Source organism: Pieris brassicae, chromosome 4 (assembly GCF_905147105.1).
Source record: "Pieris brassicae chromosome 4, ilPieBrab1.1, whole genome shotgun sequence".
Classification (NCBI taxonomy): Eukaryota; Metazoa; Arthropoda; class Insecta; order Lepidoptera; family Pieridae; genus Pieris; species Pieris brassicae.
The window spans coordinates 11,191,811-11,219,288 of record NC_059668.1 but is presented as its reverse complement, the minus strand read 5'-3'; the positions used below and the strand labels follow the sequence as shown (position 1 = coordinate 11,219,288).

Genomic DNA, 27,478 nt, shown 5'->3' with positions numbered 1-27,478 from the left:
AATAAATAGTTATCTCTTTAACTAATATAACTTTACAAAACATAACAATGGCTTGTGTAAGGGCACGCGGCCGAAGGGGCCTGCTGAGCGCGCTCTGTGATGGCCGCAGTTAGCGCGGGACTCTCTTTTACACAGTACGTCGTCAATTCACTCGCGCTTCGTTTCGTGATTCTATTGGATATGAATAATTTTGTTAAGTGTTTTGTGTATGTGAGAATGTTGTAAAACACAAGGATTAAACATATTTTTGTAAGTTGTTTTTAACGTGTGTTTATAGTTTTATGTTCTCTGTACTCGTATACATGTTTAAAAAAAACGCAACATTTCATTTTTGTTTAAATAATAATATAAGTTTAAAAAAACACTTATATTTTTATATCGTTTATAGTGTTTTAAGTATGTATTTGATTCATTATAATAAATAAACAGTACGTAATAAGAGTGTCAGTGACAGTAGTTAAAATTTATATATATTGTGACTTAAATTTATGATGTTATTTATTTATTATTTAAATTTTATTTTTGCTTTTGTTTTTTTACCAACATTAACGGGATAGTGAACCAAGCATGATTCAAATACTTATAATTTAAAAATACGAGTGAAACAAGCCATTATTAGGCTTTTCCATAATGAAGAAACATAAAATTTCTTGTAACATCACATTAAGAAATAATACATGCAGCGAGTACCAATTCATATTAGGAGCGAGTGCAGAATCACATCTCGAAATTATTGTAACGTAACGAGCGATGTCGCCGGTTGCATGTCAACGAGAGTTGGAAAGAGTGCACATTTGCAATGATGCACGGTTTTTGCACATAAAAACACTATATTTTACATCTCTCAGTCACTTTAAAACTCTCTTAAAGTATAAAAAACTAAGTAAAGGGAGACTTGTCATTTTTAATCATACAGCATAATTAGCTTGCGATAAGCGTTAAGATGCGTGTTTAAATACGTCGGTTTTTTATTTGTTTTCTCCCAGGCGTGTGCCAATCAGAGTGAAGCGCGTTGGCCTTAATAACAGTCTGTAAGGGATCATTATCTAGTTATATGGAAATCAAAGTTGTCATGAGTTATGCTATTAATATTATCTAAAGTATACATTAAAACTACGTTTGCATTTAAGTAAGTTTCAAGTTTAGTTACTAGTAAGTTAACGAGTAGGTATAATTCCCACGAGCTGCGATACCTGGCTCCCACAAGGTACACGAGATAAACTTACGAATTACACAACTCAGAGCTTTGATAATGAAGCTCGTACACGCGATATGATCATTCCACTCGAGCCTACTCTAAAAGTCAATCGTATCGTAAGTTAAGAATAAGCCAGTGAGTTAATATTTACATTTAGACAACGTTTCTCCTGCATTTCTAGCACCACCCCCGGCTGTGCCACGTAGTCCTGGAATGCGAGGCTATGGCTAATGAACGTACAAAAATCCTCGGAACAGTGAGGTCGCTCCGCGAACCCAGTGAAGTGCCCGGGAGACTTCTGTGCTTCTGGAAGGAGTTAGGCTGGCCAAATTAGCCAGGACTTTACGCACGACGGACCAATTACGCATCTAAGTGCGGAAATTGAGTCCCTACCCTACCCCCGGCTGTGCACCAATTAACGTTCTTTCTGTGTTCATTTAACATTCGCTTGAACGGTGAAGAAAACGTGAAGCTTACCTTCCCAAAAAGTCGGCGGCGTGTGTCAGATGGATGGACTCACTTGTCTATTAGATTGACAAACGATCATGAAACACATACAGAAATCTGAGGCCCAGACCTAAAAAGGTTGTTGACTTGTTTTATTTTATTTCTTAATAAAAAGGGAATCGAAAAAATATTGAGTTAGACAAAATCGGTTGAATTGGAGCTTCTTGGAGCGAACAGGACTCAACTGTTTAAATAAACATAATAGGTGATATAGTTCATTGACCTCATTCGTGGTTACTTTGGTTGATATCATTGCTCTATGTTTTTTTAAATAGCCTGTTATATTCAACCACGATGAGAGCGCAGAACAAAAGACTTCAACGCGCCACGGCGTCGCACATCTGCTTCTAACGGTTCCGCAATGCCCGCCGAATATTTCTTGTAATTAAGCTCTAAGTTATAATGCGTAACATTATTTTATTCGTATGAATCATTTACAACTGTACTCAACAATAAGTGAAGTAAAGGTTATTTGATTTACGTAGGACAAAATACGCCATATTTCAATACAATTACACATTCATAGTAGGTACTTAGAGGTTTAATAAGCCCATTCTATACGTGCAATTAAGATAATATAGTTTTATCGTGCTTTAATTACAACCTTAAAGCACGCTGTAACTTTTTTATCCGTTATGGGTGAAGGATTTCGTGAATTTTGATAGTCTGTGTCGAGTTTACCTAATAATAGTATTACATATAACCATGTAATTAAAACTGATTCAAATTTTTATTACATTTTATAACTAAAATTATTTCATTTTTAAAACCAGGTACGTACGTAAAATAATTGTGGCATTTGGATACGGTATTCTGTGTGTCAGCAGTCTATATTTTGACTGGAAAGCTTCAATAGTCACGGATTAAGTCAAGGAACAATAGAAATTTAAACGTCATCGCAAATAATCAGCGGTAGTATGCGCGGGCGCACACAATGCACCGTCAATTGGCGTAAACAAGGAACGCTCGCCGCCTCAATTACACTCTATTGTACTTATTTTTTCCAGGAATAAAGAACTAACAAATATTGTGCTTCATTGTTCATCTTTTCGTAGGTAATCAGAATCATCATCAGAGTCAAAAACTAGCGAGAAGTAGAGCTGATGAGATTGTAAAATCAAGAATTTCTTTCTAAACTATATTCGATTAGAGCTTTTGAGCCGTTATAATAGCGGTGAGACAATTTATCACAATTCACACAAGTGGCCGACAATGATGGCAGAGTGACGTTTATGATTTTATATAAATATAAACTGCACAATCCTACTGTTAGGGGCCTATCTTTCTATTTTTTATGTGGTACAAGTCTTAAGATTTAGCGAATATTTATTTTATCTCATCGTGTATGTTTCCCTATTGATGCTTGTCACATTAGATATTGTATTTCTATAGTTTATTAAAACCTAAACATAACGATCAAATATATTGTATTTAAATTTGTAAAATTTCCCTTTATAGCGAATATTTATATCATCTCTTTAATAATAATTCCAGCATTCGTCCTTCACTGAATCGCCCATAACTTGCACTATAAAATCCGTTCTATACAGAACAACTTCACATTTAACGATTAGGGATGACAAATAAACTGGGGTTCGAGTGCGACGGTCTTTGACAATACGCATAACGGTTTCTAATCTCAATAAACGCGTGTTTGCCATAATCAAAATACATATTAAATTTATGAAGTAGTTCAGGGTTGTGCTGTTTTTTATTTTTTTCTATTGGATAACTCTCCAAGTTTAATGTCGTAGAAGGTATAAAACCTATTTCTGTTAACAACTTATTACTATATTTATAGCAAAGGGTTCTGCCCTTAAGTGCTTAATACTTTTACGTAAAACGAAAACGTAAAAATTTACATCACGAAGATAGTTTACTTAGATACATAATAATAAAAATATTAATATCAATAATCGAGTGATAGCCCTATCGTACTTGCAGGTATGTTCTCGTAGTGTTACTTCTTTTGTGTGCATGTGCAGGGTGCAATTTTAATCACAGAAGGGCTTTTTATGCTTCATTAAATTTCAATGAATGTTATGGATTAATAAGATTTATGCGTTACGTTTAAATTCTAAAGGGTGTCGGGTAATCCAAACATTTTGATTCCCATATGATTACGAGTTGCAGTACTTAAAAGAATTTGTTCAAGACAAATGTCAATTGTGTAAAAGGAAATTATGGACTATTAGATTACCATTTTCCAAATACCTCCCGTAGACAGAATGTTTATAAATACCTCAACATTAAGAAAACACTTTTTAAACGGATTGAAGCTATGTATTATTATTATAAACTTATAATTATTTACATAATTTTAAATTTAAAATTTTCCGACGTTTCGTGTGCTTTACAGCGTGCGTGGTCACGGTAATTATAAGTTTATAATAAAAATACATAGCTTCAATCCGTTTAAAAAGTGTTTTCTTAATGTGTAAAAACTATGTTAACAAAAGACAATACTACCTTAACAATTTCACTCACAATCATTACCGTACAGCCAAAACGAGAGAAGGCATTTGGCCGTGAAACCAGTTTATAAAAATGTTCAAATATAATGCAGGCCCCGCTCTACAATGCTAGAGTAATTAATCTAACTGCCATCAACAAACTCTGCCGCTATTAAGTTACATAAAAAACGCGTTACCTTTTAACATGGAAAGAATACATCGCCTATTTCAATTTATAAGAGATGGGCCACCGTTCGTTTCATTGTTTCATATTTTATTTTTACACAAATGTAAATGATTTATATCATGTCACGTTAATTGGGCCGAATGGCCAATGAAATATCTTGACTTATACTTGTAAGGTTGAATTGGTTATTTCATTTTAGCATTTACATATATTGTAAATATAATATTCGATAAGTTATCTACAACATTATAAATACATTTTTTAATGATGCGTGAACTAAAAGTTGTTTAAGTCGTAAATCTTTAGCTTAATTCGTAAATTGAATGTTCGTGAATTCATTCGTGAATGAGCAAATTATATATTTAAACGACTTTCTAGTTGAGTATTTGATAACAAAATTGAAAATACGTTTAAAAGTTATTGATCCCGAATAAAAGTTATGACGACCAGTTTTCGGTTTAACTTTATGTATAAAATAACTCGAATTAAACTTTTAACTTAAACTTTTAGTACCGAACGCCATAATTATATTAAATAACTTCACCTATGCTCCAGACTGGTTACAGAACGTTTTCATACTCATTACCGGTAAAAGGCCGCAGGTTGGCGAATGCATTACATTTCCTTGGTACAAGAGGGTCCTTATCGTTAGTCGTTACTGCTTCAAGCCCGGCTAAACATGTTGTAGGTACCGTGAGGACTTCATTCATGTCCGGCTGACTGGGCCGAGCCACATTGGATTTCATTATTATTACCTTTAAAATAAATCTACGCACGATTACGATGATATTTATAAATACTCTACATTTGTAATCTGGCCGTTAATTAGAGGCATATCATTATGATGAGCGTGCGTGATATCGCAGTCTTTCATTACGCAGAAAGTATAGGTGAAATATCTAAGGTATAAATACAATAATATATCTTACGTGTTGCTTTTTGCTGTAGTTTCTATTTCATTTGAAAGCGAATATAACAAGATCACTGATCTCGATCGTTACCGTTTAGATATTAAGTTGGCAAGGACTCATTTAATATAATAGTTTCTTAGTTACGCCATAAACTTTATACTCAGTTGGTTTAACTACGCATTGGTTTCATTCAAAATTGTGAAAATATATTGTGTCAATAATTAAACGTCTATGAAATAGTTTTTCCTTTATTTTATTATTGTAAACACAAAATAGATGTTTTCGTACTGATACTGTTATTAGGAGCTATATTTACAACAGCACACGTCACTCGCGCGGCTTATTAAATACCTGTTTAGTGGTCATAATGGGGACAAATTATATGAAACGAATATGTGTTTTTGCAGCCACACAGTCGTAACCATAATCGTTACGTTTAGGTTTGCACCTGTATCAGGATTTATGAAGTGCAACAACTAGGAACTTGTAAGTATTTAGAATAGTTTACAATAAAAGCTCAAGTGTTAAGGCGATAAAACAAAAACAGGATGCTTTTGAAATAGCGGAGGTTAGCGATGTTCCAGAGTGAGTCGTGGGAGCCAGGTAATAACGCGTTATGCTCCGTCAGTCCTCCCTTCGCCCTGCACCTGTAGTCACGCTTAACCGCTCTGGCACTTGACTACAACTACTAATTTCAATCTTTATCACATATTCCATTGTTTATTTCCGTTATAAATATCAGTTGCTTTAGTTTAGAGATGCTTTAATACCGTTACGTCTGAGTACAACATCATCATTAATTCCTTGAACCCAACAATGGGATAAGCGACAGGCGCATTTATGTATTTGTTTATTATTATATAGATTATTATTATTACGTCACCTAGTAGTTAGTATTTGGCAATATTCTTAACCTACATATTAATAATAATAATGGTTTAAAATGTATGTAGAGAAAATTGAAATAATTTCATATTATACATAGTAAGTTGTTTTAAAAATGTATTGTGTTACACATAAAATACTGCTTTTCCTTTAATTTGCACAGAACCACACTCGTATCCATTTGACATTCGAATAAAGACTATGTCTAACATCAATGCATGATTGCTTTGGCAAATTTAACCTCTATTAAAAAAAATGTATGCGAGGCAAAGTGAAACGATTTGCGGTGAATGGCAGGTAGTGACATCGCGACAAACTCGCACTGTAGTCGTATTTCGCACTCCATTTCTAATAATCGATGATTTCCTTGTTCAGCGCATTTCTACAGTAATTAAGGCGAAACCAGAATATGTATTAATTTCCTTGTAATTAAAATTAGATCCATAAATGTGAAATTCTACTAAAACAGAGTAGCTCCGGTCCCCTATTTAATTTGATAAGACCACATACTTGATTTTCAAGAAATATCTCTTTTGATGCACGCTGTTTGAATAAAAAAAAAAATATCGAACCAAACAGACCCATGGCAGCATCGCCGGACCGGTTTATGCATTGTTATCGGTATTATGAAAATTTGTTACTGTATCTCGTCCTATCCGAAAAAGTTATTCTTAACATTACATTTTGTAACTCAATTTGAAAGCGGCCAGCAATCTTGTAAAATACTAGTATCAAATAAATAGTCTATCATTATTTGTATAAGTAATGATTGCTTAAACGGAAATTGTGGTTTTAGACAAAAATTTATGGTTTCATTGTGTGGCGAGATTTATGGGAGTGTGAGAGACTTATTTGGACACTTAGCGTGTTTTATTATTGCTAAACAATGTGTTTCGAGTTTGGTGAGAAACGGTCACTGTTATATGGACATTATGATTCAATAATAACTAGCCTTTAAAATTAATTACCGTTACAAACATTGTAAGGATCAACACTTTTCAATTTTGTTATAACTAATTATATTTAAAAAAAAGTTTCAATTACCATGTTATTGCAACAAGAGTTACACGTGTATTCAAAAATAACTTTAAGTAACTAAAAACTACAAAGACTGTATATAAACTGACTAGCTGCTCGTTGTTTCACTTGGCTTCGTTAAAGATTCGTGTAGCACAGTTATTTTTAAACTATACTATCTCCTAATATAAGATATTCATTTTCGTACGTGAGAACAATTCTTCAATCTTAACAAGTAGTTTCTTCGGTAAGCTTTTTCAATTAAACTTATCAGCATTGTACGTAATTTTCGTATAGATAGACAGACATTAATTAACACACACGGTTTTGTGAAGACGAAGTATACGATTACGAGGTAGACGTATGTATATACACGTATCGTAGATAATTTGCGGCAACCGTCATTTGACAAGGCACTCGTGCCTCGTCTCGTGGCGATAAGGCTTTATTGATGGGATGTGAGTTGTAACGGCCCTGGGTAATTAAGCTATCTAGCCGGAAATCGTTTACTAAACGACGAGTTTCATTGCTATGAAAATGGAATTGAATTAATGCTTTTTTAAAAACTATTTACTTTTAATCTGATCAGTTAGTATCCTATTGGTAAATTATTGAAAAACTTATTCGAGTCAATGTGTATTTGCCTCAAGGGCTTTACATAAAAAAAAAACTCGTGGACCTTCCGAAATCGCCTACATCTCTAGAAGTCCAAGTTACCATAATCGGCGCGGTGTCGTAGGTAAACAGATAAACACTATTTACACGTGACACTCCATATGCCCATTCAATGTTAATTTTATAGGAACTTGGTGAATATGATTACAAATATAATATTGTTACGAAGACGGGTCGACTGCAATGTTTCTAGATTTTTCCACTAGTTAGAGAACTTTTCAGCAGGCTGTAATATGATTTCTGACCGTTTCAGGACAGGGTCAATCACATATTAGAAAATTGTAATTTCCATAATGTTACCCTAGTTTTCAGGAAGCTGAAACCTTTTTTCAGTCAGTTTCAGAACATGCGTAGTCGATTGGTGCAGTTTTCAGGAGACCCGTTTTCAGGCGTTTTCAGGCCTAGGTATACCCCTTTGATGAAGGAATATTCTAGACCGAACTTTCTAGGTGTGAGACAAGGACGAAATTATACGAGAGAGAGAGAGAGAAGATCAGAACTTTCTCGAAACTAGACTGAGCACTCTAGAACGCGGTACAACAAGGACGGAGCAACGTGCGAAAGAGACAAAGAGTGCGGACGTTCTAGAACTGTGCAATCGCTACTCAGTAGCAAGCTGTTAGGCGTCGGGACGTGACGACCCCATCGCCCACTGATGAAATAACCTGTGACAGAGGTTATTTCACCAGTGCAGTCAGTCAACCCCCTTCCTAGTGGGAGTGCCATGGCAGGCACGACCGGGGCAGTACCACTGTCTCACAGAAAACCGGCGTGAAGTGATGCAATAGGTTCATCTTATTGTACTCGCGTTTCGTGCGGTGAGTGAGACTCCCGGAGCCCATCAATTCCCCCCCTCCCCAGAATATGAAGATGCAGTTTAAACAGAGATTACCCCAGGGGGGTACCACACGTTTCCGCTGTGGAGAATCCCCCTTTGAGCGTCCATCATCGGAACAATCAGTATTCGGTGGTGGATGCACAGGCTGCCCTTCGTATTCTGGGGTGGGCAAAAACTGCGCAAAAAACTATAGGTCGATCTCGGGGCAAACGGAAGAATTTACCCCCCTAAATTAATTATCCCATAAGAAGGCGTCATTCCACGCTCTCAGTGGACTTTACCAATGTTAGGGGGCTCAATTCTAATCTTAACGCGGTTCACTTTCACCTCGAAACTGCGAAGCCGGCCTTATTCTTCCTTACTGAGACTCAGATATCCTCCCCGGCTGATACTTCCTACCTCTCCTACCCGGGGTACAAATTGGAACATTCATTTGTGCCGCGGGCGGGAGTTTGCGTGTACGTCAGAGAGGATATCTGTTCTCGTCGCCTCGGGTCGCTTGAAGGAAGGGACCTATCTAGCCTCTGGCTGCGCGTAGACTGCGATGACCATCCGCGATTCTACGCATGCCTGTATAGGTCCCATAGCGGAAATACCGAAACTGAGCGACTCATTGAGCACATCCAAATGGCTACAGATTCCCTGCTCGAAGGGGTTCCTACCGCTGAAATCGTGATACTTGGCGATTTTAACGCTCACCATGCCGATTGGCTCGGTTCGGAAATCACCGATCACGCGGGAAGATCCTTTCACGACTTTGCTTTAGCTTACGACCTGTCACAAATGGTCCCTGCGATTACGCGAATACCAGATGTGGATGGTCATAAACCCTCTTTGTTAGACCTTCTGCTGACCTCACATCCGGAGACCTATCAAGTCTCTGTTGACCCGCCATTGGGTTCATCGGATCATTGTGTGGTCCGGAGTACTGTGCCTACTACGCGCCCTCCTCGGCCCCGTTTTTCGGGTTGTCGTCGTATTTGGCACTATCGGTCAGCAGATTGGGATGGGATGCGGTCTTTCTTTGCGTCCTACCCTTGGGGGCCTATGTGCTTTTCGTCGGAAGCTCCAGATTCCGTCGCTGCCTCTGTCGCCGAAGTGGTTCTACAGGGCATGGAACTTTTTATTCCATTCTCTGCGGTGCCGATCGGTGGCAAGTCACAGCCCTGGTTTAAGCGTTCTTGCAAGGCGGCATCGCGTCGAAAGCGAGAATGCTTTAATGCATGGGCGGAAGCGGCGATATCTCGTGATGCCAATACCAGCGAACATAAAAAAGCATATAACTCAGCCTCCAGGTCCTTCAAACGGGAAATCGCTAAGGCAAAGTCAGAGCACATCGCCAGATTTGGCGAGAGATTGGCCCAACTCCCTTCGGGGACCCGAGCCTTCTCGCCAAAGCTGCACAAGGGAATTTTTGTCAGCCATCGATACCACAGCTGCACAGAGAGGATGACTCGCTCGCCCACACTGCGAAGGAGAAGGCCGACCTCTTGGGCTGTCTCTTCGCATCCAACTCGACTTTGGATGACCGGGGGAGATCACCACCGGCCATTTCGCGGTGTGATAACTCAATGCCGGAAATCACATTCCGGCAACGTGCTGTTCGCAGAGCACTATCTTCCTTGGACATTCATAAGTCAAGCGGGCCGGATGGTATCCCTCCAATTGTGCTGCGTACTTGTGCTCCTGAGTTGGCTCCGGTCCTGACGCGCCTTTTCCGGTACCTGTACTCGCTCGGCACTGTCCCGAAGTGCTGGAAGACCGCTTCGATACATCCGATCCCTAAAAAAGGCGATCGCTCTGATCCGTCCAACTATCGCCCAATAGCTATAACCTCCTTGTTCTCCAAAATAATGGAATCCATTATTAATGGCCAGCTCTTGAGGTATCTAGAGGGCCACCAGCTGATTAGCGATTATCAGTACGGCTTTCGTCGTGGTCGTTCGGCTGGTGACCTTCTAGTATACCTTACTCATAGATAGGCAGAGGCAATTGAGTCTAAGGGGGAGGCACTAGCGCTTAGTTTGGACATGGCACAAAGCACATCTCTCGAAGCTTCCAGCCTACGGGCTTCCTGAGAAATTATGCGACTGGATCTCCAGCTTTCTGGCCGATCGGAGCATCAAGGTCGTCGTCGACGGAGCATGTTCCGACCTTAAACCCGTGAATGCTGGGGTCCCACAAGGCTGTGTTCTGTCCCCGACCCTGTTTCTTCTGCATATCAATGACATGTTGCAACTTAGCAACATTCATTGCTATGCGGACGACAGCACTGGGGATACTCTTTACACTGGCCGGGCAGGTATTTCTCGGCAGTTGTCGATGAGTACCGGAAAAAACTTGTGTCTGAAGTCGAAACTCTACTACGTGGAGTCTCGGACTGGGGTAGACTAAACCTAGTCCAATTTAACCCCAAGTTTGCGCGTTTTCCGCGAAAAAAATACCCTTTGTCGCTACTCCTCTTTTCGAAAACACTCTTCTTGAAGCCACAGCCAACATCGGAATACTTGGCGTTGACATATCGAACGACGTTCAGTTTCGCGGTCATTTGGAGGGAAAGGCTAAATTAGCCTTCAAAAAGCTTGGTGTGCTCAGCAAGGCGAGATGGTACTTCACTCCGGGCCACCGCTTGCAACTCTATAAAGCGCAAATACGGCCCCACATGGAATACTGTTCTCACCTCTGGGCGGGGGCTCCCCAGTACCAGCTCCTTCCACTTGACCGTTGGATACGGTCCGAAGAGCGGAATCGTCGATGACCAATCCCTCTCCGAGCGGCTCGATCCTTTGGCGTTGCGTAGAGATGTGGGGTCACTCTGCATCTTCTACCGCATTTACCATGGAGAGTGTTCAGAGGAGTTGTTCGGATTAATACCTGCAGCTGAGTTTCAGCATCGGACGTCGAGGCAAAATACAAAATTCCACCCGTATCACCTCGACGTCCGACGTTCCACGACTGAGCGTTTTTCAAGGCAATTTTTGCCGCGCACCACCGCTATGTGGAACCAGCTGCCCACTGAAGTATTTCCGAACCAATTCGACTTAGGGTCCTTCAAGAAAAGAGCGTACAAATTTTTAAAAGGCCGGCAACGCACTCGCTAGCCCTCTGGCATTGAGAGTGTCCATGGGCGGCGGTATCACTTAACATCAGGTGAGGCTCCTGCCCGTTTGCCCCCTATTTTATAAAAAAAAGCCCGCCTAGAAAGTTCTCGAATATTGTTTAGAATTATTCCCAGGGATATATAAGCGAGCCGAAACGCGACCTTTAGTTTGGAATGCGATAACAAGAGAGAAACACCGAAGCGATAAAGTGATAAAGTACTGTGTGAAGTGTGCATAAGTGAAGTAATTAGTGACTGTTTTTGTGTGTGTTATAAGTGCATTTCTGCGATTAATTTGTGTTCATAAATTCCTCGTTGATGACCAAGAAATAAACCCTTGAATAAATCCACGGCATTTTCTATCCGATCCTCTAGCTCGTAACAATATATATTGTTAGTGAGCACAAATTACTTGCAGAAATGCACTTATAGCACACAAAAACTATCACTTATTACTCCACTTATGCACACTTCACACTGTACTTTATCACTTGTATTCACTTTATCGCTTCGGTGTTTCTCTCTTGTTATCGCATTCCAAACTAAAGGCGACTAGTCGCGTTTCGGCTCGCTTACCCTGGGAATAATTCTAAACAATATTCGAGAACTTTCTAGGCGGGCTTGCTACTGAGTAGCGATTGCACAATTCTAGAACGTCCGCACTCTTTGTCTTTTTCGCACGTTGCTCCGTCCTTGTCGTACGGCGTTCTAGAGTGCTCAGTCTAGTTTCGAGAAAGTTCTTATCTTCTCTCTCTCTCTCTCGTATCATTTCGTCCTTGTCTCACACCTAGAAAGTTCGGTCTAGAATATTCCTTCATCAAAGGGGTATACCTAGGCCTGAAAACGCCTGAAAACTGCACCAATCGACTACACATGTTCTGAAACTGACTGAAAAAAGGTTTCAGCTTCCTGAAAACTAGGGTAACATTATGGAAATTACAATTTTCTAATATGTGATTGACCCTGTCCTGAAACGGTCAGAAATCATATTACAGCCTGCTGAAAAGTTCTCTAACTAGTGGAAAAATCTAGAAACAATATGTATAAGAATATATGTCTGAACTTAGAGATTATGTTTATTTTATTTATTTATTAACACTTCGTTACATTACAATAAAAAAATTGAATATAATTAAATCAAAAGGAGGGCAATTTGCGGATTTATCGCTTTCGAGCGATATCTTCCAGGCAACCACTGTGAGTAAAGAACCAAACAAAGTATTAAATAACATAAGATAGGCAAGAAGTGCAAAAATACATGTTATACACAGTTATTAAGACAAAATTAAACTAAAAAGATGATACATTAAAAATAAAAAGTAAAAAGACACGTAAATCACGATAATTTGAGATAAGTCTCACGTCAGTAAGTAGTTAGTAAGAAAGCTAGGGATACGATGTGGACAGGTAATGTTTGTACAGAAGAAATTTAATGGAAGATAGAGAAGAAACTAAGCGAATAGGGACGGGAAGTGAATTCCATAGCCTAACTGCAGAGACCTTAAAAGAATCGCCAAGAAAGGAGGAGTTATGAGATGGGATTTCGAGAAGGTTTCATGAAATGGAATGAAAGGTAAAATGGGCGTTTAGGCTCTTTACTTCGATATCGGGAGTCATGGCAGGACGTGGTGGCTTACCGATACCCAGAGATTAAAAAAAATTTCATAGTTTTGAGGGATCCCCATTTGACAGAATCGTGAATGTGTCGTCTCTGCGCATCCCAACAACGCGTGTTGCAACGGTTTTGTAAAATACACGTTCCTAATCCGTTTTGGCTGTTTTCATCTTGGCTTTAGCGCGGTTTTTCTGTTTAATCAAAGATTTGATTTCATCGTTGAGCCAAGGAGCAGGTAAATGCTTGAGTTTAACGGGCCTCAAAGGGGCATGTATATCAAAAAGATTAGTAATGGTTCCTCCATTTAGTAAATCAACTTTACCATTGAGGGTGGGACAATCGTAAATCGTGCTAAAGTCGATTCTGGCCGCATCTATAAGCAGACGCTCGGTGTCGATCGCAGCAAAATTGCGACAAAGGACTACGGTGGGTTTTAGTTTAGAAGGTTTAAGATTGAGAGACAAATAAAGGAGGTCGTGATGAGAAAAAGCAACAGCAGGAAGTTGGCCATGGTAGTAACTAGGTCAGGAAAAGAGGTAAATATAAGGTCCAATAGGGAAGGAGTGGAACCTGAGACTTGTGCGTGGCGCTAAGTGGCAGGTTATGAAGTTTATAAGAGTCCGTGATGGAGAGCAACTTTTGCGATCGGCAGTCGTCTTTTAATAAGCAGGTATTGAAATCATCCATAACTATTATGTTTTTATAGAGAGGCGCAAACCTTTCAAGAGTATTATCAAAGCATGCGAAATAGTCGATTATAAGAGAAGGAGAGTAAAACCCTGCAAGGCGACTTTTAGTCTTACTGAGCATGACCTCGATCAGAAGATGCTCGCATTCATTAGGTGCTGGTGGTTGAGGAGACATATTGATAATATTGTAAGGGATGTGCGATCGTAGGTAAATGGCGACGCCACCTCCACGCATTCCAACTATATCATTTCTTATTAGGTTAAAACCGGGGATAGAATAGCTGAGGGAGGAGAGAGTTGGACACAGCCAAGACTCTGATTAAAGGATAGCATGAATTTGGTTGGATACAAAAGTTGTCAACAAGTCCAAATGGTGAGTAGGAACGCTTTGAGCATTAATATGGATGACATTAAGAAAATAATAACAAACTTAACTTAAAGGGGTAAAATAAACTAATTTTTTACTATTTCTAAAAAAACAATTTATCGTCTACAGTAAAAAGTTACTGTAAAAGCTGATTATAAAAGAATAGTTTTATGAACTGTGGGAATACATACAATCGATCATTAATTGCCAATCACAACCTTTGTCAGTGTCAGAACACTTTTGCTAGTTATTAGCTATAATCTGTCAATCGGCTTTAAAAACAATAAGTAAACAAAGGTTAAGGTAATAACATACCAAATAATCGTCATAGTCCCCACAGATTTTCGTTAGTAAATTCTAAGGTTTCATGATGAACTAAAAAATCTTGGCGAAGAAGACTCTAAAGGGCCTACGTCGACCATTGCCTACCGTGTAACCCTTCTGGTAAAAAGCAATCTGCTTTACATCCAATAGAGAAAATTGCAGAGCCGTTTCCTACCATACACATAGACACGAGCAGTGAATTAACTGGCGGTATGGAATATGTGATTGTTATTATTGACGCGTTCATAAAGTTTTGTCACCTAACTTCTGCCAAAGATTTAACTTCAGAATGCCAAGCCCATGAAAGCTTTGTCCATATGTTCGGAACACCTAAGCATATCCAGATCAGGAAACAAATAGCTAGAGCAGTGTTGGTCTAGTGGCTTCAGTGTCCGACTCTCATCTCTGGGGTCGTAAGTTCGATCCTCGGCTGTGCACTAATGGGTTTTTTTCTATGTGCGCATTTAACATTATCTCGAACGGTGAAGGAAATCATCGTGAGGAAACCGGCTTGCCTTAGACCCAAAAGTCGACGGCGTACGTCAGGCACAGAAGGCTGATCACCTATTTGCCTATTAGATTAACAAATGATCATGAAACAGATACAGATGAAGTAACGTATACTGTAGATATAGCATTATATATGATTTTGTAAACTTCAATAAATATAATCAAATACTATGTGTTACTTTTGAAGATCACTTGATGTTATCATGTACTACACAAGGGTAAAATATTCCGCCCCATGGTATGAAGCCCAGACCTAAAGAGGTTGTAGCGCCATTGATTTTTTTTTATGACAAATAGCTAAAAGTGGGATGAACGAGTAGGCAAAAAGAGATAAAATAAACCTTGTCGTATAATTAAGAAAGTAAACATTTAATGGTCCATGTAAGATCACTAAAATATGTTCAAATAATCGTTTCGGTCGGTCCGGCTAGTCTACCTGAATTGTCAGAATGTCTTAACCCCATAGTATCCACAAATGATTAATTTTATATCATTGTAAGACAGACTTCATTTATTAATTTGTTTCGTAACTTTCGAGAGTATTGATTAGTAACTTGAACTGAATTGTTGTATTAGGCCGTGATCTCGATCGTGATAGTGTTTTAATTAATACGGAGTTTATGATCATTATTGATTGTAAAAAGGTTTTATTTGTTCTCTGAAAGGTATTACGCCTTGTAACAAGGATGAATTGAAAACCTTATCGCTTTGTCCTAATGATCTGCTGAAAGCTGCGACGTTTGGTAGTAGTTGGGTCTCAAATAATTAATTAATTTTTACTTAATTTGGCCTTGTATTGATGCTGAAAGCTTAGACGATTTTCAGTGGTTTAACCTTCTACTTCTAAGTGGTTGAATCTATATTCATTTGAACAAAGTTGGTGCTTAAAGCTTGGACACTCTGCTCTGGTTTTTTAGGGTTAGATTTATTTTAGCAGTGTCGATGGTGAAAACAAGGACGCTTTGCGATGTTTTCAATGTGCGGTTTGTTTTGAAAACTTTAACGCTTTGTTGTGCAATAAAGTTGTAATGCAAAAGGATTGTATTAAGTAATATGTCGGACAACGGTAATGACACGTTAATCGCGTTGAATTTGCGATATATATCATTTCGATAATACATATTATTATATGTATAGAAAATCAGCTCTTACGTATCTTAACATAATACCTTACGTAAGCAATTTTAAATTATAAGAGCCGTTCGCCGTAAATCTCCAATCTTACCCCAAATTATTTCTGGGTATTACAACTATATTACAACTGTCCTACTGTGTACAATGTTTATTTTAAATTGAATTACGTCTAAAGTTTGGTAGTTCCCATGAAGCTGAGTCATAAACAGAATAGCGTGTAATACGAGGTGTTTTGAAGTAATTATTAAACTAAACGTTTTCCACGAGTTGTGTAACTGATCGCGGTCTTAGCTGCCTTCTTGGCCATTGTGTAAGGTTGGATTTGTTCAGCAATTATAGGCATTACACGATATCATGTGTTGTGTGTAGCGTCGGGTCCGTAATACTACCTATGGCATTAATGTTCTCGCTGGCTGCTACCTACTTATTAGACTCATCTTACAAAAAAATGAATCAATACATGGGTTTGTCTTATCGATAAATTTAATCCTGGTGGTTAATAACGTCTCGTTTGCAGAATATATGCATACCAAATGTTATTCAAAAATGTGTTACCTTATTCAGGTTCCATGAGTGTGGAGAGTGGTGAAGATGTCGGCGGTGATGAGCACCCTCTCCATGATCAGCGGTGGTCGGCGAGCTCACAGGAAACTTGCCAGGTATTATTAAATTAGGTTTGCTATACAGAATAATATCTATTTGCATTAACGGTCACAATGGTTGTATTATGTACCTAGTATTTGTTTCTTCATAGTAATTTTCTTCAACCGTCGAAGATTCACTATTAAACAAATTTCTCGGAGTGATTTTATCTATATTACTAATATGAAGGGACTCTGTATTTGTTGGAATAAAAATTACTGAACAATTCTTATAAATTCTTACATCAAAGTTTGCACATAACAACCCTGAAACCGATAAACAAACTATAGTAAAATATTAACAATACTTTCCTAGGTAGAGTTCCTAAATATTCATTATTTATAATTATCATACTTATTAGTATTTGTGGCACATACATGTAGAATTTCATTTAACTTCATCTATTTGTTACAGTCGCAAGTCGGGTCAATATTCTGATGCGGGTGAAGATCGCACGCAACATGACCTCAGCAAGCAGCAACGGTCGACGTCTCTAGTAAGACATTTAAAAACAATAATACAAGACACACAAATTGAATTTAACCGTTACCTCTGCTACATCCCATTTAAAAGTATATATTTTAGAGAAATGTGAAATTCTCCGTACCGCATATCGACAATTGCAGTCCACCAACTATTATGGTCATGCAATGCTTCCTAGTTTCACACGTGCTTCTACAAAAAACTAATTACATTCTAAAAGTAGCAAACGCCACTGTGTAGAACATAGATATATATGTGTAATTTATGTATATTTTTAATGTAAGAAAGCAAAATATGAGAATTATACAGTAACTTACCTATAGGTTATTTCGTTAAAGTAGTCGTCCAGCAATGTTTTAAGAAGTGAAGAAAAATGCCTATCTTGCAAGATATTACCGAGTTATAAAGTTTATTTTTATATATTTTGAATAAGAATAGTCTTGCAGTGAAATGCCGAAACAGAGCACAAAGCGAAAGTACAAGGGAGCTTTGTGGTTGTACTTAAACATTAATTAACATAACAATGAAGTGGTCTGTTTGATGCAGCAAGCCCTGGAGACAGGAGGGGTCGTCAACCTTGACAACCTGGAGGCCAAGGTAACTTTTTTCTTAAAAATTAGAATGTTTTAGGACAGATTCGTAGTAATCACAATAAAGAAATATCTTTTGAACCCCTTATCATACTTGTGCTGACAATAAACTTCATTCATTTAAAAAAAATCAATTTAACAAAGGACGTATTGTTTAATAGTACCTAATACAGACAATCAAAAACTGTGTTGGCCTAGTAGCTTCAGCATGCGACTCTCATTCCTGAGGTCGTAGATTCGATGCCCAGCTTTACCAATGGAGTTTCTTTTTTTCGCTCGTCATAACACGGCGAGGAAACCGGCTTGCCTTAGACCTTAAAAGTCCACGGCGTGTGTCAGGCACAGGGGGCCGATCACCTACTTGCCTATTAGATTGAAAAATTATCGTGAAACAGATACAGAAATCTGACGCCCAGACCTGAAGAGGTTGTAGTGCCACTGATTTATTTATTTTATTTATACAGATAAGCTAGTTCAAATCTGGGTTGACAGCGAAGTTCTCAAGTAACTAAGTACTGATTGTATCTTTATGTAATTGTTTATAGTCTGTAGCGACGCACTAAACACTGCGAGACTAATTGCATACCCACTGCAAAACTAATGTCTAATATACGGTTCTCATCCGTTGATTAAAGTTCTGATAACCATATCTGTTTTAATACGGGACTTGTGATAATATTTTTGTTGTTTACAATACACTGCTCAGTTAATGTTTAAGCTTTGAATTAAAATATAGTAAGTTGCGCATGTGAAATAGCATTACAATTGATAGGCCGACACAAGGTTATTAAAAACTTGACTAATTAGTTCAGAAATACTGTTTGTATCCGCGTAAACCAACACGTTTCTTATAATCACGATATCTGACATATAACATAATAAACTATTATATTACACCTCCTTCTATGATAAGGACTACGTTACTTTTTAGTAACCAAAATATAATTTAAAATAAAAATTTGATCGTCTTTATAACAGGATAAGGTTTTGTAAATAATTACGTTAAATCTCTTTGATGACTAACATTACCATCGTACAATAGCGGTCCACCGGCGTAGGACCAAATATAAGAACTAAACCTATAATTTCCTTTTTAAATGCATAAAAAGCGGTTCAGTAATGCCTAAGGCTACGTCCATTAGATGCACGTACGTATCCATGAATTTAATAATGAACATCATCAATCTTAACGGAAAAAGACAAGCTTTGCAATTGAATTACAATAACCTAAGTTTTTTTACGATAAATGTGGTTCGCACCATTGTTGCCGGGTCTTCCGTCTTTCTATTTGACAGAACACGAAGTTAAGATACAGTATTATTCAAAGAACGATCTTTATTACTATGACGTATTTGATTTATAAAAATGAAAAATCACACTTTAATAGAATTATTGATAGAATAGATACCAAAACTATACATCTACAGATCGATTTAAATAAATTTAAGTATACCTTGTTGATATTTTGATAAAAAAACTTTTTAAAACAAATGAGGAATTTTAGATTTTTGAAAATCAGATGGCTTTATGTATTATAGACTGGCTGAAAACATGCATTTGCATCGAATGCATATGACGTGCATTTAATCTCATTATCACATAGATTATATTATTAAATATAACTGAAAATAATAACCTCTCAGGACGAAATGTCTTTATTAAAAGTTACTAAGCTTTAATGTAGTCAATAGACGTGCAAGTTATGTAAATAATTTTAATTTGCATAGTATAAAGAGACGTGGAAAACTGGAAAGTACCAATGCCGCTTGTACACGAATATAAGGGGATTAAAAGTAAAAGTAGAATTCTTAATTGTAATCGTTAATTAACATTTATTCGAAAGTCCTAGGATGCACAAGGTACTAGGAAGATATATGGTTCTTTTCTCATTACGATTATCACCAACAACTGCGCAACGCTGCGTTCCATAACATACCATCTAAATGTATCAAGTCGTAATTTTGAATATTTATGTGATTCCCTTAAATAACATAGTGTTACTTTGTGCACTCTGCTCAAACATAACCAGTTTGCACCTCGCGATCGCCTCACAACTTAATGATTCGCGTAAATTCCACACTTTAAAACCCCATGCCAGCTTTAGTTTACTATATACGAAACGAGAAAGGATACAGTTTTGAAATAATAAGTAACTTAATATATATACAGTATAAGACTCACATATAAAAGGTATTAGATGATAAAAATCAAGGCTGTATCTTCCCACATATTGTTCTTAACAATTAGATTACAATCCGCAAATGCAATTTCCGCAAATAAGTTGTGCAATGTTGCACCACTGGCATATCTTTCAATCTAAGATAGAAGAGAGAAGTGTGAAAGATGTAATTTAAATATAAATGTGTAGATGGTTCTAATTTTGCGTACACTACGTGTCCCTGTGTGTATGCGTCCACATAATTGTACTATTATATGTTAATGTACCGTAATATTACGTCTACAAACCCTTGTTTTAAAACAGATAGTCTTTTTTCCAATTTCTTTAAATTTCCTCAAGCTTTGTACCTTTCTCAATGTACTTTTCGTTAATTTATGAGACGTAAAAGATTATACCCAACGGATCGGTCATAAATCTGCCTTACGCAGCAAATAGGCGATTTCTTTAAATTTTCCATAGATAGTGAAACTTTTGATTACGTTTGATTCCTGACAGGTATAGTATTTACTCATATAAGTGATGGTGGAAGTTGGAAATGTTGTTATAGCCTTCCTGCGCACGCTTCGATTCACACGAGTGGCCCTCGTTACTTTAGGATATATTATTTTAAACATTACATTTGTAATAATTTATAATTTCATTGAATATTTATATAATTTTTTTATTAGTACATTATTGATTTGGTAAGTGTCGTCTTCAAACAAAGAGTAACATTATTTCTTAATATTTAGTTATTTCTCAACGTTCAAATATATATACATATGTATATTTTATCAGCTTATATTGAACAATGATGAAGTAATCGAACTGTTAGCTCGCTGTCTCTTAGTCAAAAGGCGTAAAAGCAATTAGTCATGTCTGCTCACTCACGGCTCACTACTGTGAGCACCTGACGATTGATGCGCTTAAAGATCGCAAAAACAAGTAAGACCAGCTCTATAAATCCATTTTGATCTATCACGATCACCGCCTTTTATCATTTATGTCGTTTTAATTATCCTTTGCGCGCAGGCACAATACAGGATAACTTGGAGTTTTTATATCGTTAAATTCATAGCAAATATAATTAAACGCAAATAAGTTATGTTTGGAAAAAGTTTCTTCGGGTAAAGATTTCAGATGTTCTTTATTTGAAGTTACATGTGTTGTATCTACAAAAAAACGGGTTATAAGCCATACATTTGTATCTTCAAATCTATGCACGATGGTGAACCACTAATATCGTTTAGATGGCCAGCATCGAGGTGTCATTGGGCGGGTCCCGGCGGCGCAGCGCGGGCGCACGTGACTCTACACGCGAGTTGGAAGTATTGCGTGGAGCTCTTGCTGACAAAGACACCTTGATACATAAGTATGTCAATGCTGTAATTTCCAAGCAAAAATCGAATTGGACATATGAATTCGGTTTTTTGAACACATGTACAATTTTTTTTTATTAGTCTCAAAAGGCAACTGAGCGCATCGTTAAGTGCTGCCCGCTTAGCAGCTGAAGCTGTATCACCAAAGCCTATGAGAAATTCTGAAGAATGCCCCACATCTCTATCTGTGGATGAAAAGCGAGCGCTGGAAGAAAGGGCGGCCACAGTCCGTGCAGAGCTTGACTCCAGGCGAGCCAACATACAAGAGTTGCGGAGACGGCTTGAAAAGACACATGTCACGGAGTAAGTTAGTAAACATACAGAGGAACTGTGTACTAAAAGATAATGTATAATCATTGGCGAGCCCTTCGCTGCACTCACATTTTCATATCTTATATTTGAAACTTTGTCGAGGGAGTAAAAATATATTAATCGAGTTATAATCAATAGTAACATCGACACGCGCATCGAGCAAGCGGAATTGCAATACCAAGTGGGACGGGAGGAGTTGGAGCTGCTGACTCTGGGTGAGCAGGCGAGGGCTCTCTCTTTGCTTATTGAACGAGCGGACCTTACCAACCAAACACTCTACAGGTAAGCCCCCTTAGGTAACGGTGAGGAGTGTAACATTACATAATTACATCACTTTACATACAATAACATTACCACATTTTCTCAACACTGCTAAAATCGTGTAAATTGGGGCGATCAAGCATTTAATCGCCTAAATCTAAAAACTGACAGTGTAATAGAAAACTATTAACTTATTTTAATTTTATTATGTACATGTTTAATTTAGACTTAGATGTGATTAAATCTGTAATTGGATATTGAAAATGACGAAATTTCCTACATTGTGTTAGTTATTCATATAAGCCTAGCTACAACTACTCTCGCTCACCTTTAATTTTCGGTTTGTGGGTTTAAGCTGCGGCGTCAATGACCCATTTGTAATATTTAGCTAGTCATAAGCAATTTCGACAGTATTCATATATTGTTCTGTGGGCGGAGCACGTTTCTAGTCTAATCTCCGTTCCGGGTTATCTTGGGAAAATCTTACCAATGCAGGTCACTATATCAATAGAGGAAAGTCGGAATCTTAAGAGTATCAATTTATGTTCTGCATGCGGAAGCCGGACAATGACCCTGCAAAACATTTATGGTTTTTCATCTTTCACGTATATTTTCATTAAATCTTTCCATTGAAGATGATGCCGATGATGATGATGAAGACGATGCCAAGTCGGTTTATCCCAGTGTAACCTATACCTTTATTAAAGACAATAAACAAAAAAGCAGTGAGAAACGTAGGTATATATTATGAGCAACCAACCATAGGCATTCCGATCAATGTGTGAAGATATGTTAACAATGGCTGAGCTGACACTCTGGCAGCTATTTGCTCCGTACTCATGCTCCATATTCCAGACTACAAACTGAACCAGAGATTAATTTCTAAAATGAAAATATCCAATATCAATATGTTTTAAGGAGTCGGCTACATCGTTTATAGTGTAGATGATTTTAGATTAATGTCTGAATACTGATGAATTACTGAAATACAAAGCAAATGCAGTTGGCAATGTCGTCGAGAGCTCCCACGCTCTTCCCATAGTAAAAAAATCCGCATCATTAATACTAATTACTCTCAAACGACGCTTAAACCACCAGAGATGGATGCAGAAGCATGTGTTATACAATATATAGATTCCATGACTCGCAAACAATATATGATTGAGAGCGTAATTAATTAAAGAAGTAAAAATGTTGAATGGCGGCTTATAGATGTTGTAATTTTAATTCATACCATTTTAAAATTATTTTTTTGTGATTATCTAGTGCCACGCCGGTCAGTGGCCCTTCAAGCAGGCCCGGCCGTGACTCGCGGCAATAAAATACGCCCGCCCGACACGACACCGTGCCCTATCGGTGCAAGCGCATCTAGCTCATAGGGCTTTTACATAATCGAACTCCTACAAAACTATTTGAATTAGTTACATTTTAATCTATACTATAATAAGAAGCATAGCTATAGCATATCACATCCTTTTAGTTCGCTGACTTTTTGTTATAAGGTTTTCTAATAGTATGGGACCCAGGTAGGGATTACGGAATTTTCGCTACAGAATTGATAATAGGGGCAATCTTGCACGTAGTGAAGTACATAGGCTCAACCGTTTAGAACCAGACGATCAGATTAGTACAAGTATCAGTCGTTAGATTTTTCTATTATATAACTCAAGCGCGTCAGATTAAGGTAAGTTAGTTACACACAAAAAAATTGCCAATTTAAACGACAAGGGAGAATTACAAAGTTGCAAAATATCTGTCACCTGAAAAGTCTCCAGTGCGGTTAATGTATTTTTATTCTGAAGGAAATTAGTGCGGTTTGCACAAGCCGCAAGTAGCTTAAATCATTTTTAAAGTATGATGCATGCAGACGCTGAGAACTATGTAATTCTTTTCACTCTAACTCTCTTAATTCGCACTTCGAATATTAAGATCATTCCACATCATAAATTTGCCAAAATAGTGGTACAGCGATCAATTACAAATATGCACACAATCAGACATATATAAATAGGAATGCAAATGTCATATAAATTTTTACAATCTTATTAAGAATAGAATAATGTCATAGTTAAATTATTTACAATCGGTGTCAAATCTATGTTCCAAATACTCGCTACACTACACTATAATATACGAAAGAATTACACGCCAGTGATCTATAACTTCTAGGAAGGTGATTAAACAGTTTTATAGCCATGGGGTAACAATTTTTGTATACATCGTGGTGGAGCATGCAGGGACCCACAACCGTGTTGGATCCCTCGGTATATAAAGGCAAATGATTTGAAACTTTATTCATATCGTCAGATTAAAAGCAATTCGCCCACATTAAACGTGTGCGCTCGAGCATTCAAGGTCACGTCTTTTTTAATTTTCAAAACTTGGCCATAACTTTTAGTCGCGTCCCAATCGTCAGTCTTTTGAATAACTACTGGAGTACTAATTGTAACCCTTAACATCCTTTACCAATGTCTGACAAGCTCGAATCATTTTCGATAACCATAAAATGTATATGAATTTAGCTGACATTAAACAAAACTAAGCATTCTAAAGTGTTTTGACGTGGCAACCCTACACGAAGAGGCGGGATATCATGTCCAATATAATCTTAATCGACACATGATATCTTATGATGCATGTCGATTTCTATTCTCAAAAGGATAAAATAAATGTAGGAATATTGCGTTTGTATTAAACGATCAGTCATGTGTTTAAATGTGAAAATGGTAAAAGTTATAATTTAATCAAATGTGATTCTTTAGTACTGTACGAGAGTTAGGAGGGAACGCGACGCTGTTGGCGGCGGAAGCTCGCGAAGGCTCGTGGGTCGCCTCCTCTCGAGGGATTGGAGTAGTCCTTGAATGGGCAAACCATCCCGCGCTCAAAGCTGGCGATAGGTTCGTTTTTAATTTTTTTACCATTTGCTATTAATAAAAGTTTATTTATTTTATAGTTTAAAAACTTATTTCAAGTTACCATTTACAAACTAAGCTGTATATTATTGTATACAAGAACAGTATATAACTTTTGTTTTTTTTTATTTTGAAAAATTGAGTGCCCATTACAGTACAAAACTTAGCAGATTTAATGGGCACGAACAGATTGGTCAGCCGTCAGGCCCTACTTATAACTCGCAAATGGAACGCATCGGAGCGAGAAATGCAAATCAAAGGAATTCCCGCCAAGCACGGTTAATTAGCATCTCATTTCTCATTTCACGCTCAAAAAAATGTTAAGACGTTTTAACCAAAAATAATATCTATTTAGTGGTAAAATAACAATTTATTATAAAAAAAATTCATCGAGACCAGTCTTTGACGTTCTCAAGGCAATCAACAAAAATAGTGAATTTACAAACTCCTCTTTCTTCTTGCAGGCTGCTAGAAGTAAATGGCAGTAGTGTCCTACAGTGCAGCATGGAGGAGCTACGCCGAGTAAGCACGTCCGGCGACCCAGCGCGGTTAGTAGCACTGCGCGGACCAACGCACTCCTCACCTGCCTTTACCCAGGTACCTTGACTAATTGTATTTTTGTTGATAATTTTCAGTCACTTATAGCATGCTGAATGATTTTATCGGCAACGATCAAGCTTTTCGAGTGCTTTACAGCATCACGGTCAATGTTGACTTAAAACTTTGAATTATGTAGTAAATAATGCAATTCGCATTTCTGCAAATAAATGTTGCTTAAATTTGTATTTTAATTAGACTTGTTTACAGAACGAGGCAGCATCGTTGCGGATAGAGCTAGAAGCTTTAAAGAATTCCGCAGAAGAAGCGGAGAAAGCTAAGGATGGGCTTCGGTGTGACAACACGCGACTCACGCACCGGATATCCTACCTCGAGGAGCAGGTCGCCGAGTTGCTGGCGAGACATACGCAGGTATATACAAATAATATATTGTTTATACTTACGATTTACTTAACATTGTGAGAGCCAAAAAGTAAAAATACGTTGTTTATTTCCAGTTACGCCCTGGCAGTAGCAACGACAACTGCATCACGGTCAATAAAACAAAGAAGAACGTCACCAACATCAATATCACATCTGAGCCGCAAGCGGCAAGGCAAAGCATGAAATCGGAAGTGCAAGTGTTTCAGAAGGGTCCCGACATCACGGCAATCGTGGCCAAGTTGCCAGGCCTGGATGGCTCCGAAGCGAACCTGCCCGTGATGCGACCGCGGTCCAACGCCTCCGGAGCCTCGTCTAGACTGGCGCCCTCTCCGCGGACCTCCCCCGCGCCTCATCCTCGCTCCCACAGCTCGCACAGTCTGGAGCATCGCGCCGGTCGAATGAGACACTCGCTCTCCCATCACTGCATACACGCGGAAGACTACGGCACCGAGACCGACGCCGCCATCCGCATGATCGAGCGCAATCAGAGACACATGGAGAAGCAACGCCTCAAAACCGACAAACTGAGCCGTTCCAAAACCGAACAGCACTTTAGGTCCGACGGAGACATCGACAGACCCGATGCGGACACCCGGCGAGACATTAAGAAGGCGGCGGAAAGGATAGAAGAGAGCATAAAGAAGACCAACTGGGCCGAGAGAAAAACCTTATCAATAATCGAGCAACTCAAACGCTCGCAACGATTACGGAAATTGAAAAAGAACGAGAGCTCCGAGGACATCCAGATAGAGTCGCATTACGTGTACAACAGAATAGACGGGAAGATAATCGAAAACGCGCATAAATCCAGTCGGAGAACTTCCAAAGCTTATTCGAGGAGTGCAAAGTCTTCAGAGTTCGAATCGGAATCGGATTTCCCCAACGACGTCTACGGCAGCTCGCCGCGGTTAGATTACGGGTCCGAGAGCCGTTCGAGGTCGAGCCACTACAGGAAGAACGACGAGAGAGGGGACGACGCCAAGAGGCCGACTCCGCCGCGCAAGCCTCTGAGGCTGTCGCTGCATAAAGCGAAAAGTGCACATTCCTTGATGAACGGAAGCGAAACGGAGCGGAGCAGACCGCCGTCGGAGGCCCAGGAGATCATAAAGAGACCGGCGAAGAGAAGTCACGGGGCGGACAAGGGCAGGGACAGGGTCCGAGACGGCGGGAGGGCCACCCCTCGGCCTTCGAGGAAGTCGCTCAACGGTCTGAGCGCCTGCGACGCGCCCGCGGCGGACGACTTTTATCCCGCCAATCACGCGCCGCGACGGCTCAACGGACAGGCCCGCTCCGAGAGGTGGTGCTAGCCGCTGCGCACCACCAGCGTTTGTACATATCTAGGTTAGCTTT

The 27,478-nt window shown here is 38.5% G+C and overlaps 1 protein-coding gene across 1 annotated transcript; it reads left to right on the top strand.

Moving 5' to 3' along the window:
• The first annotated feature begins 122 nt into the window (after window positions 1–122).
• On the top strand, window positions 123–27,468 carry LOC123708607. The gene is made up of 11 exons (XM_045659401.1): window positions 123–249; window positions 16,975–17,069; window positions 17,467–17,548; window positions 18,082–18,132; window positions 21,534–21,655; window positions 21,744–21,965; window positions 22,113–22,256; window positions 24,998–25,132; window positions 25,612–25,744; window positions 25,955–26,116; window positions 26,203–27,468. Exons 2-11 carry the CDS (start codon window positions 17,002–17,004, stop codon window positions 27,433–27,435), a joined length of 2,352 nt encoding a protein of 783 aa, XP_045515357.1. The 5' UTR covers window positions 123–249; window positions 16,975–17,001; the 3' UTR covers window positions 27,436–27,468.
• Window positions 27,469–27,478: the final 10 nt, after the last annotated feature.

What these genes read in the sequence shown, in the direction of transcription:
- LOC123708607 (XM_045659401.1), top strand. Translation starts at nt 17,002, where the DNA reads ATGTCGGCGGTGATGAGCACCCTCTCCATGATCAGCGGTGGTCGGCGA. An exon ending in GCTCACAGGAAACTTGCCAG is followed by an intron (nt 17,070 to 17,466) that starts GTATTATTAAAT and finishes TATTTGTTACAG; the next exon opens with TCGCAAGTCGGGTCAATATT. An exon ending in TTGACAACCTGGAGGCCAAG is followed by an intron (nt 18,133 to 21,533) that starts GTAACTTTTTTC and finishes AATATCGTTTAG; the next exon opens with ATGGCCAGCATCGAGGTGTC.